General features: G+C 39.5%; 1 protein-coding gene across 1 annotated transcript; it reads right to left on the bottom strand.

The window, feature by feature from the left end:
• Nucleotides 1-654: 654 nt before the first annotated feature.
• On the bottom strand, nt 655-7234 carry DMRTA1 (DMRT like family A1). Its single transcript, XM_008510470.2, has 2 exons — nt 6326-7234; nt 655-3030 (listed from the first exon to the last, which is right to left on the bottom strand). Exons 1-2 carry the CDS (start codon nt 6969-6971, stop codon nt 2183-2185), a joined length of 1494 nt encoding a protein of 497 aa, XP_008508692.1. The 5' UTR covers nt 6972-7234; the 3' UTR covers nt 655-2182.
• Nucleotides 7235-13425: the final 6191 nt, after the last annotated feature.

The raw sequence follows: 13425 nt of genomic DNA, 5'->3' as shown, positions 1-13425 counted from the left end.
TATGTAAGGTAAGTTTTAAGATTTTAAAATTATTTCCTAAAATTTGAATACTGCCCCAAATGGATGTTCTCCCCAGTTCAGAAGCAATTCAGTCTCGCACATGGATACGTGCACACATCATTAGATAAACCACATAAAGAATCTGGCAACTCTAGCATTGCTGGATTTTTAAACCAGATCTCTATTGTATAATGTAACTTCCTTGAGAGTAAAACATTTTACAATTGGTATCCTCTATAGGATCTAGCACTTTTCAAGACAAATAGCACTCAATAAATGAATTAATCCAATGGAAACAAATTAAGAATCACCAAGGATTCTAACCTGAATGGCGAATGGCACTTGGGAGATTCAAGAACTCTGTGAACTTGTACACAAAGCTGTGTGTCTGTATGCCATGTGGTAGAGTTCTTTTGTTTTATAAGAGTCTCAAAGAGCTCTATTATCCAAAATGGTTTCTTCACTCAGTATGTATTAATCGAATGTCCACTACTTGCCAGGCATCGTAGCAGGGTTTGGGCTTAGAATCTAAAATGTTTCTATAAATAATGAATATTGATTGCATCAAATCTGTACAAGATCTGCTTTCTCAGATTCATGCCATTAAAAATAATGCATCTCTATTAAACATATTTACATCCTACATCAGTGTTAGATACTATGCAGCCATTTAATATGACATTTGCTGGTAAAATACGCTTTAGAAACACATTCTTATTTGGCTTCATAGAAAAACCTTCATGATGACAGAACTGATAGGGCTTGAGTGCATAATACACATATATATATGCATATATACACACACATATATATAATTTAAGAAATCTTTAGTGGATCATGCTGCTCAAATTGTTTAAACCATCTCTAATTCATCAACTCTCTTACACCACAGCTGGCTTTCCATTTATTCCTAACAATAACAACAAAGTTACTGTCCTTAAAAAAACGATGACATACAAAGAAAACTTCATAAAATTGTTTTGTAAGCAGTTTTCTCAGGGACTTTCCACTGACTGAAATAAATAGCTTTCAAATGCTCCAGATGGAGAACAAAAAGTATTTTTAAAAAACTCAAGAAAACCTCTACAATTTAATGACAATTTTTCCCCTTTGGAAATCTCCTCTCTCTCCTCAATGCATTAAGTATCATCTATCTAGAGTCGATCAATATTTATCCGAGCAGCTATTTAAATTTCCTAAATAAAATTCTTTCTACCCTTGAGAATGGCTGCCATATTCCTGTCACAAACATATGCAAAGAGGTATTTCCGCAGATACAGGCATAAGCATACTTAAAGATTAAAATCGTCGTCCACAGTAGATCTTCACTCTATAACATGAAAATTTCTACATAGCATGATCCAAAATGACCATTTCAAAAAATGGTTAGCTTATACTATTAGGAAATCATTCGTTTTTAATTCCTATACGCTACCAGAACTTAGTTGTAATTAGTGATAGTGGCCAGGAGAGGGCGCAGTCTCATTTCCTAAGATACTCCATAGGCCTTTGTGAAATTCACAATGTTCACTTTTTAAAGAGAAATATTTTATTATAACGGCACTTATCACAAATGGCAGATATGAATGAAAAACAAGACATTCAGAACAAAATAAGGAATTTAAACTTCTCAAGTTTTACTTATTACTAATCACTTATATGCAAATAAAATACTTTAAAATACTTCGAATAACTTTCCTGTGTACAAGGAACAGAAGGAAAGAAAAAGTTTAAAGTAATAGTGATTTAGAATTATCTCAATTTTTAAATTCCTCCTTTTGGTTCATTTTATATAATGCTGGACTGCTTTACACTTACAAATGTATTTTACAACTATAAACCCTACTTTTCAATAAAATAAAAACAAGTATAGTTTTAAAATAGGGATTTGACAACTGATATTTTAGGGAGAAAATTCATTAGTTTAAGGTAAAAATATTTCCTGAAATGGCTTTATTCAAGGCACATATAATGTTTAAATGCTTCTTTCACTTAATAAATGCTCAAGAAGAGTCTTTAGATCTCAAGTCTACTATATTGCTGTAAAAAAAAAAAAAAGGATAGCATTTTTAAGGCCTGGTGATCCACTCACAGACACAGTGAACACATTAATAGAGGTGGGTGTGAGGGCTGTCCTGCATGCTTCTAGAATTACTCCAGAAAGGGAGATCAGGCCGATGTATTACAGGTTGTCGTGATTCAGCCTTGAATACAGTCTGCCACCAGTTACGGAGTCTTTGCTGGGAAGGTAGGAAGACTCTCTAAGCATCCCTGAAAAGGCATAATCCAAAGCTGGCCGAAAAGGCAATGCTGGGACCAACCCAGGAGTTAGGTAGGGAGACATGAAACCAGGCAGCCCTCTTCCTGGAGAGGAATACGCCAGCCGTAATGGACTGATACCTAGTCTAGGATTTAAGCTGTAGAGGCTTGAGTCACCTCCAAAAGAAGTAGAAGTAGTTTGAAGAGGGGAGAAAGCTGATTTATTTCCTAGAGTTCCAAAACCAATTCCAGCTAAATTAAAACTCGAAGCTTTCTGAAAAGCTGTATTTTCCAATTCTCCTGAGCTTGCCAGGTCCCTGGTGTCTGCTTTGTGTTCTTTCCCATTGAGGACCTGTTCAATGGCTTGGACCACATCCCCCTTGCAGAACTGTAGAATGACTTCCAGCCGGCTGCGTCTGTAACTTGGGAAAATCTTGGTAAGGATATCAAGAGGGTCTCTTGGTCTTGAGGACACTGTGGGAAGCCAGGCTCTGGTAGCAGTGAAGTCTTTGGCCCACTCACTTTCATTTCCTGATTCCAGATCAGAGGACGACAAGGACCCCGGGCTCTCTTCACCTCCTGATTGCTCCCCGCGGTGAGGAGACTGGATGTTATCATCCTTGCTTGAGTTTCCTGGAATAGCTGACTTGACGTTTTGTTTTCCAATGACACCATTCGACTTAGGAGATGATCCCAGGGTAAGTCGGTGCGATCTGGAGACCGGTTCTTCTTGTCCACTCTGGCATGAGTCACATTTACTCTCTTTTTGTTCTGGGGAAGAGAAAGAAGAGGAATCAAATAAAAAGAAAACTTCCCAGAACGTAGTACTGCCCACTCCAAAATCGTGCTGGATAAAATCATTCATTCATTCATAGTATATTATAATACTCATTCCTGTCTAAGAGGTTTTAATGAGTAAGAATTTTTGAAGATCACTCAGAAATGCAACTGTTGGAATAGTGGAGAAATGGTATTTATTATGTCACTTCAAGATCACAAAATTATACAATGTACAGATGTTGCAGTGACTTAGGAATCAGAAGACGAAAGTCTGTTGTTACCTCAAACTGTTAACGTAACACCAGTCCCTCACACCACTTGCCCCACTGGGTGAATTGAGATTTTCCTAAATGTTACTCAAGTCTTGCTGTTATCCAATGAGAATTTTTTTTTTTCACAATGACACTATGCAAAAAGAACTGAATAAAATGATTGTTTAGATAAAAAGCCAAAAGAAAACAATCTTAGTATGAAGACCAACATTCTATTTAATCGCTACTGCTAAATTTCAACAAATTGTTTTTTTAATGACCACATTTTGGGTTCCAATTAAGTTACCTGAATAATGTGAAAAATAACAAAATTTTTCATTTCATTTCAAATCTAAACCAATAATGACCACTGCTATACCAATCTCAAATGACACCAGAATTCGCATGCATATTTCATTTTATGTGAGAGACGATACGGAATTGGTATTTTTTCACAATCCTCTGTGAAATGTGTACTTTCTTTTTCGATCCCTAGGAGATATCAAGAAAAGAGTTTACAGTCAAATTGTTTCTAAAAGAAAAGTATAAACTGCACTATTGCAATCCACATGTGTCTTCAGAGTGTCTTGTGAAAACAACACATTAGTCATTTGCTTTAAATCACAACTCCCTTCCAATATTAAGAAAATTTTCCAAAAATACTTTTACTCAAAAATCTGATTTTCTAGCTCAACATGTTGAGCATGTGAATATTAATAAAACAAAAATATCTTTAATACTCTTTTGTAAGGCTAATGCCGGGAAAATGATAATTTATACATTGACTAAATCATTTTTATTTTGGTTTACATTTCCTTTTATCTCTATTTCCATTAGAAAGACTAAACTGTCAACTGGAGTACTCAGACTATTTCTTTCAAACTTTCTTTTTCTACAAAGTTTATGAATGCAACAAAACAAATATTGCGTCCAGCAGGGATACGCAAACATGATCTGTAATACTCCCACGTTTTCTCAAGGAGCGGTTCTCAATTCTAAAGAAATATCTATAGTCTATCTTAAAACTTAAGTAAGTGTGTGCAACTTAAAACTTTGAGGGTTAAAATGCTGTCATTATATAAACATATGACAAAAGAAAAGATGTTGCTCCTGCAAAACTAGCAAGACTCGCTAGTATTTTCAACTTGAAATAGAACTTTTCTAATGAAGTCTGCCAAGGGAAATAGATCCACCATTCCATTTTATTTATAAATACGATTCATTAAATATGTCCCCTGAACATGTAAGGTGTCAAAAGTCCATGTTACAGCAATTTGTGCATAAGATAATCTTTTGGTATTACATTGTATTCATGGAGGACAATATAATATAATAAAATACTCATTGCATAAAACTACCTAGAAAACAAGGTGTCCTTAAAATACTGTAATATCATTTACAAAATGCTTTGATATTATCTCTGTTCGCTCAACTCCCATAGCTGGGTTCACTTTACTTTTATCGCTGCATATTATGTCTTGCACTGTAGTTTTTGGATACATACAATTTTCTTTCCTTTGAATATAAGTCTCTTTTGTATCAGAAAATCTTACTCACCTCTGAATCACTGTTAGTCTTTGTCTAATGACTGAGTAAATTAAATAGACTACTCTACTACAGTTGATGGATATTGTGTAAGAGGAGGCAGTCAGCTGAGAAAAGCCAGGGAAGTAGCTTTTCAAAAAAGGAAGTCAACTGAAGCAAAGAGTAAAGTAAAATAATTGTCCCTGTAAACAGAACACTTCGGTAACCCCCTATCCCCAAAAAATCACATAATCATTGTTTAGCAGAGAGATTTCAGCGAGATCTCCCTGTCAATTTAGTTTATGGAATTTTAACTTTTTCTTTTTTATAGTAGTTTTGCTTAATAACTTTGTTCTTCCGCCCTCTTTGATTTTTCATGAGAAATATTTAAAGTCTGTTTTGCCCACTGAAATAAACTAAAACATAGGCAAAAAGTTGGTGTAGGCGAACACCAAATCATATATGCCTTATTTAAATACAGGGATAGTCTTTTTGCAAAGTACATCCTGGGATCTGTTAAGATCTGCAATTTTCATGATTCAAGAGAGTTTTAGTAACTTACTGTATCATTATCATATAATTTCATGTGATACAACCTGTCTTGGATGTATCCAAAAACACTGAGATGACATTTTCGCGGCTACTGTGACCTGTGGAGGACTATGAAATTCACTAAAATAAGTGAGATTTACATTAGCAGGGAAAGCTAATTTGGGATAACCCCAGTCAAAAAAATATATATCTTTTTTTTGCCTAACACATGGCATGAAGGTGATTTGCACTCAATAAATACTAAAAAAGAAACCTTAAAAATCGTCGGACAAGAAATCTCTAATACCAGACTTTGAAACTCTTACCAATGGCTTTACAAAGCTGGAAAACCTAAGTTTCTTTCTTATTGGAAGAGTTGAAACTTCAAATATTAGAGCTTTTGACATTTTGGAGGCTGACAGCTCCGGGAGGGGGTGGAAGGCTGGAAAATTTTAAGGGAAAGAGTAAAAAGCGCTTTGGTAGATTTCTGTCTCTTCCCCACTTCCAGCTGGCGCCAAAGGTTTGCCCTGAAGGTAAAGAGCTGTCCTGCCAACCACCAGTGAGTTTCCCACGCCAGATCAGAAGATCGACTCTGGTTTTACAGCTGAAAAGAGTACAGAGTAAGCTCCAAACGCAGCTTCTCTCACGAAGCTTTTCACTCAAGGCCCGCTTGAAGCTCTTCTCAAAGTCACAGCATCTTGGACGCAAACTCCATTCCTAGCACGACTTGCTCATCTGATCACTCACGCTTCACTTTTTCATGATCTTATCCTATCACCAAAGGAAGAGAAAGCCCTTCCGAACTGAACGCGAGGGGTCTCTAACACCCCCATTTACGTCTATATTGCAGAAAAGTTTCCCAGAACTTCACTATTAAACAACTTTTCTTGCCCGCCTCCAGGGTACAGCTGAGTGTTTCACAGTTTTGCTTCAGTGCAACCATTTTTCTTGTGCAAAAAGCAAATGAAAGATCGACTCACCTTGTTTTTCCTCTGTGTAATCTGGCTGGAAAACCTCGAACGCAGGGGTCGCCAGCCCACTAGCCTGTCTCAAGGCCCCCAGTCCCATCGCAGTCACCGCCGGGGGGCCTCTCGCGCCCTGGGGATTCTCGGTTCTGCCGCCGCCTCCGGCTGTCCGAGCCCCCGTCCCCGAGGGTCCAGGGTACAGGAGCCTCTGCAGCCCCCGGGCCTCGCTCTCCTCCTGGGCCTGCTGCCTGCGCAGCGCCACCTGGGCGGCCATGACGCGCTGGCGCTCGGCGATCAGGGTGCACTTGGCACACGCGCAGTCCCGCCAGCGGCAGAAGCGCTTGTGGCCCTTGAGCGCAGACACGACGCCGTGGTTGCGACAACGGGCGCACTTGGGTGTCCGCGGGTAGCCGCAGCCCACCGCGCCCACCCCCCTCTCCAGCCCGGGAGCCGGCGGGCAGCCTCCGTTTCCCGAGGCGGCGGCGGCGGCTGCCCGCAGGAAGAGGCTGGGCGGCCGCAGGAAAGTTGGGGGCACCGGTAGCCCCGGGGGCACCGGCATCGCCGGGGACAGGGGCGCGGGGGCCGCCGCCGCCAGCCCGGGGGCCAGGTGGGGTCGGCCGCTGCCGCTGCGGTCTCTGCTGCCACACTGTGCCTGCTCCATTCCCGAGGAGAGTCTGGCGACCGGGACGCGACAGGAAGGTGCGCTGTCCACTGCTACCCCGGCCGCGATGCGGGAGGCTGGGGGACGCGCCGCCGTCCCGCTGCCTGCCACCCACACGCGGACAAAGTTTGACACAATTCCCGCCGCGGGCTGGGGACGACCGATTCCGGGAGCTGGAGATGCGAAGAGGCGCGGAAGCCCAGTGAGCCTCTTATTAGAGTCCCGGGGCGCTGAGTTAATGCCCCTGTGCTCAGCGCGCCCTCTGAGTCGGAGAAGGCGAGGCTGGAGAGGCTACCCCGCCCACCGGGTCTCCTGGCCAAGCCCTGAAGCCGGGGAGGGAGGGCCGGGGACCGAGAGCGGCGCCCGTCTGGGAGGAGGGACGGTGGGAGACACAAAAAGCTGTCCTGATGGGCTGCAAGTGTTCCCTCCCCAAGACGCCCTTTTCCCCCTCTTGCTTTCCCATGAATTCTTAAACGGACATTTTTGTAAACAATCTTCACGTCCTCTCCCGCACCTCTTACTGCCCTTCTTAAAGTAAGCAAGATTTGAAAGTCTCTGTTCCCCAGTTCCACGCTTCTCCTAAGCAAGTTTGAAGATTTGGATTTGGAGTTCTCCTTTTCTATCCTTTTCCCAGATGAAGTCTTCGGGAAGGTAGCATGGCCAGTTTAATGAGAATGCAGAGCTTGACAGGCCGCAAATGCTACCCACCTGAAAGAGGCCTTATTTTAAATGTCTTAGAGCTTGGTCAAAACAATGGATAAATAATTAAGGGAATTGATTAACGTTCAGATTTTTCTCGTGCATGCTGTTTACTTACACATGCAAATTTGGATTCTATGCATTATTATATTTTGAAATGCAACCCCCCACAGAAGTATTTACGAATTTCTTATCTGAAACTATTTATAGGCAGCAATTGGGTTAAAGCTGTTTCCAAAATACCACTTTACATTTCTATTGTACAGTATTGGGGAAGGTCATTTAGACCATTCTTTAAACATGATATAAAATGCAGTCTTGAAATACACATTTAATGCCTTTCATTGTAAAAGGAGATCATATTGCTTTTAAACGAAAAGAGCATTTGAAGCAGAAAATTCATGAGCGTTGGTTCTTAAATGGAAAAGAGAGTCAGGGCTCTGTCAGTTCTTCAAGATAATATTCAATTGCCTTGACAGGCAATTCATATTCTAGCCCTAAGATGGCGAATAATAATGATATTTTTACCACTCCACCTACTGACCTCCTGGGCAGACACTGCTAATCAATCGGGGTTTTCTCCAGCCCCACTGACTTCACACCATCACCACCATCACCTTCCTATATCAACATCCTGACATCCTATCATAGAGGTTTTCCACCTTCCTAAGCATTATAACTACCTAAGGAACTTTTAAAAGATATAGATACTCCAATTTGAGTATTTTGATTCTTTTGGTCTGAGTCTTTTAAACTCTCAAGGTAATGACTATACACACCCAAGGTTTAGAACTACCGCACTAGAAATTCCTAACCTCTGTGGATTCTATAATACCCAAACTTTCCCACTCTGCTGTCTTTGCTTAAGCCACTCCTGCCTAAAGTCTAGTTATTCCCTAATCTTGGAACTTATATCCAAAGTATGAGAAATGAGTTTTTAGTGCTAGAAGGGTCGTTAAAGTACAATGAATTACCTAGTGAGAAAACAATTCCCTTTTTCTGTTTATTTTTAAGACCTGGATACATAAAGGAAAATACTCAGCTTAGTGTAAGCATGTCTTTAGAATTTTCTAAGACTTGTTAATTATGCTTTTTAACACTAAAAAAAAAGAGAATCATCAAGTAACAGGGTTTACCTGGAATTTAACACTATTTTTGTGTTTTTATTTGATTATCAAAGTTACCTTCCAATTATGGCAAGTGATATCGGTTTTCATCTGAGGAAGTGAAAATAATTTTTAAGTAAGTGTCTTTAAATAAAATGTGTGTATTTAAATGAAAAATGATAAAATGTGTGAAAGATTGAAGACTAATAAACTTTGCTGACAAAAATTAAAGAAGATTTAAATAAACGGAGAGATATATCATGTCCGTGGGTCAGAAGACTCAACATTGTTAAGACAATTCTACCTAAATTGATCTATACATCAATTCCATCTCAATCAAAATTCCAGCAGATATTTTTGGTAGAAATTGTCAAACCTATTCTAAAATACATATGGAAACGCAAAGGAAGGCCCTAAAATAGCCAAAACATCTTTGAAAGAAGGATAAAGTTGCAAGGCTAACGATATATTACTTAAGAATTATTATAAAGTTACAGTAATCAAAACAATGTGAAAAGATAGAAAAATACTCCACCAGTGTGACAAAAGAGAGACTTTAGAAACAGACTCACCTGTAAATAAACTAATTTTAGACAAGGTGCAAAGCAATTCAGTGGAGAAAGAATAGTTTTTCCCCAACAGATTTTGTCAGGACAACTGGACATCTGTGTGCAAAAAAAAAAAAAATTTAACTTTGATCCCTACCTCACACCACTTACAAAAATGGACTCAAAATAGATCACAGGCCTAAATGTAAGTCATAAAACCATATTACATAGGAGAACACCTTTGTGACCTTGAGTGATGCAAAGATTTCTTAAACAACCAAAGCATGATCCATAAAAGAGCAAACTAATAAATTGTATTTCATCACAATTAAAGACTTCTTCAAAAGACAATGTTAAGAGACTGAAAAGTCATATCATTGACGGACAGAAAACAGTTGTAATACATATATCTGATAAAGGGCTTGTATACATAATATATAAAGAGATTTCAAAACTCAGTAAGAAAAAAATTCAATTTTTTTTAACAATTTGGTGTTTTTTTATTTCAAAGATTGGCCCTACGCTAACATCTGTTGCCAGTCTTTTTTTTCTTCTTCTCCCCAAAGTGCCCCATAGTTGGATACTCTAGTTGGAGGTCCTTCTGGTTGTGCTATGTGGGATGCCATCCCAGCATGGCTTGATGAGCGGTGCTAGCTCTGCACCCAGGACCCAAACCTGAGAAACCCTGGGCTGCTGAAGCAGAGCATGCCAACTTAACAACTTGGCCACAGGGCCAGCTCCCAAATTTTCGTTTTTTTAATGAGCAAAAGATTTGAACAAACTTGTCGCCAGGGAAGATAAATGGATGGCAAATAAGCACAAGAAAAGATGCTGAACATCATTAGTCACTAGGGAAATGCAAATTAAACTTGCCAAGAAATACCACTACACAGCTATTAAAACGGCTAAAATTTAAAAGACTGACTATATCAAATATGGCGAGAATGTGGAGCAGCCAGGACTCTACCACACTGCTGGTGGAAATGTAAACTAGTACAACCACTTTGGAAACCAGTTGATAGTTTCTTAGAATGTCGAACATATACATACCATATGATCCAACATTCTGCTCCTAGGTATCAACCCAGGAGAAATAAAGAAAATGTCCATACAAAGATACAAAATTTCACAGTAGCTTTATTCATATAGGGGCTAACTGGAAAAACCCAAATGTCCATGAACATTTGGTATAACCATATAATGGAATACTACTTAGCAACAAACAAAAGCTCTCTGACACATGCTACAACATGATTGAATATAAAAATCATTATTTTGTGAGAAATAAACAAGACAAGGCTGTGTGATGTAATTTATATAAATCCTAGGAATCTATGGTGACAGAAAGCACATGAGCGGTTCCTAGGAACAGGTTGTTGGAGGGGCAGAAAAGATGGGCAGGAGAGATACAAAGGATCAAAAGAAAACTTTTGGAGATGATGAATATGTTAATTATTTTAATTGTAGCAATGATTTCACTTGTGTATACATATGTCAAAACTTATCAAATTGTGTGCATTAAATATGTGCAGTTTATTGCATGTCCACTGTGCTCTGTTAAAGCTGTTGTGAAAAATAAAACTCCTTGTTACCTCTGGAAGAAGGAAGGCATGGAATAACATGAAAGCATTTTGAGCAATGATAATCCTAATCTTAGCATCCAAAACTGGAGCAACGATTTTAAACACTTGTATTTCTTCTCAAATACACTGGAAAGCCTGAATCTTTTCCCTTCTCCTAATAGTACTACATGTTCTCTTTTTCTCACATTACGTATACTTTTCTTCCTTTTTTGCTCCATCTAACAGCAATTGAGTACTGTGACTCTTCTTATAAGTCAATGAGAAGGTGTTAACAGCTGCAATTTAGTAGTGGCAACAGTTGCATCAAATGAAAACGTGATGGAAAAGAAGAAACATGTTTTTAATTAAACTGTGTGCAAGTATCACAAATATATCATTTACAAATCCATTAAAAAAAAAGACTGGTCTGATAAATGAAAAATGTAGAGGCATAGCAAAAGGAAGGAAAGGAAGCTAATAAATAGAATTTCTCCCAAGCTCAAAAACGTTTATGCACCTTCTTTTTAAATTGGTATTCATTTCCGCTCCAATTCCGTGTTTACCCTAAACACTTAGAGTTAAGTGCCGCTTTTTGTTGGCTCGCTGTCCCGACTGTTCAGCATAGAGGAGTGGAGTGTGAATCAGCAGTTGTAAATGTAGGCCTGGCTCTGATCATAGCCAAGCTATTAGATCTTGGGCAAGACATTTATCCTCTCAGCTTCACTTTTCCCACTGGCAATTGTAAAGTCATCTCCAAGAATCCTTCCAAGTCTGTGGTCCATTTCGTTTGCCGAATCTAGTCTGAAGTTATTTTTCATTAGCGTTCTTGGTCTCTAACAAACCTCATTACTGCCGCCCTAAGGCCTAAGTCAACACATCTCTCCTGCTGGTAGAATATCCTGCGCTAACCTGCTGGAAAAGGAAATTTAAAGTGTGTATGCTTAGCTTGGCTGGAAGATTCTGGAAAGAGGACTGGGGGTTTGGAAGGAAAGGCTGTCAACTGCCTATTCTTTCATGCATAAACACGCACAATTCACTCCACAGCTTTGGAATATGTGTGAGCTCACCTTTTCTAGTCTACCTACTGCAAGGCTTCCCAGAGCCATACTGCGGATGCTAATGTCATGTTTTGTCAGCTTTGAGGGGACATTTCAACTGCACTTCTCTTTCCCTGGGGTTCTTCAAAAGGCGATAGGGCGTTATCATGATTGAGAAGTCACAGTCTGCAGAGCGACAGAAATTTCACCCCTTGGACTGTGGCTCGTCAAACAGCCAGGCATCCCAGGTCTGGGAAGAAACACGCCTCCTTTGGCACATACCTTTCCTGGGGTGTTGTTGGGGGAAGGATGGACATGTTTGTTACTATGTATAATTGGCCAAGAAACGTCACTCCCCAAAAACCAATATCTACCAGTAAATGCTCCCTCTTGAGAATACCCTGCAGCTGGGGAGAGATAATTCATTACACCAGAGCTGTAACTAAACACAGCACTGTGCATTCTTAGGAAATAGGACTTCCTTGGAGGACATCATCTCTGATCTCTTGCTCTGGGATGGTAAGAAGCCACTTGGAGACCATACATCAAGGGGACACAGATTGCAAAAGAGAGTAGAACATGTGTTTTTTTTGTTGCTCTCTCTCTTTTTTTTTTTTGTTTAGGAGGATTGACCCTGAGCTAACATCTGTTGCCAGTCTTCCTCTTTTTCGCTTGAGGAAGATTGTCGCTGAGCTAACATCCATGCCAATCTTCCTCTATTCTGTATGTGGGAGACCGTCACAGTGTGGCTTGATGAGCAGTGTATAGGTCTGTGCCCAGTATCCAAACCCACGAACCCAAGGCCGCCGAAGCAGAGCACGTGAACTTAACCACTACGACACAGGGCTGGCCCTATGAACTCTTTTGATACCAGTTGAGGATGCTTACCTGGAATCCTAGGAAACTAACAAAGATAGGGAACAGAGAAGTATCTCTTTTTTCTATATCCATTTCCAAATGCCCAGCCCATAATAAACACTCAATACATCTTTGAAAATAAATAATGTATACCAAGGACTTATATGCAAGTCAGCTGAATAGGCACTAATATCACGTAACTTTTCTTTTATATTCTGAAATTTTTGAGAAGTAATTTCCAGTGCACTAAAACTTAATCTTTTCCAGTTTTACCTCCATGGTATTTATATAAGCTGGAGTATGATTTCTTTTTAAGTATATTTTATTGCTTACTTTGTTTTCTGTACTTTTGCTTAATATTATTATTTTTTATTGAAGTGTGGTCTACATACCATATTATGTTAGCTTCAGGTATACAACATAGTCATTCAACATTTACATACATTATGAAATGATCGCCATGATCTGTCAACACAGAAAGTTATTACAATATTATTGACTATATTCCCTATGCTGCACAGTATGCTGCACATCCCCATGACTTGTTTATTTTACAACTGGAAGTTTATAACTCTTAATCCCCTCACCTATTTCACCCATCCCCAACCATCCTCCCCTCTGGCAACCACCAGTTTGCTCTTTAT

This window comes from Equus przewalskii, chromosome 22 (genome assembly GCF_037783145.1).
Source record: "Equus przewalskii isolate Varuska chromosome 22, EquPr2, whole genome shotgun sequence".
Taxonomy (NCBI): domain Eukaryota; kingdom Metazoa; phylum Chordata; class Mammalia; order Perissodactyla; family Equidae; genus Equus; species Equus przewalskii.
Note: the sequence above shows the minus strand (reverse complement) of the source record. Positions and strands in the feature narration are given on the sequence as shown.

What these genes read in the sequence shown, in the direction of transcription:
- DMRTA1 (XM_008510470.2), bottom strand. Translation starts at nt 6,971, where the DNA reads ATGGAGCAGGCACAGTGTGGCAGCAGAGACCGCAGCGGCAGCGGCCGA. An exon ending in TTACACAGAGGAAAAACAAG is followed by an intron (nt 3,031 to 6,325) that starts GTGAGTCGATCT and finishes TCTCTTCCCCAG; the next exon opens with AACAAAAAGAGAGTAAATGT.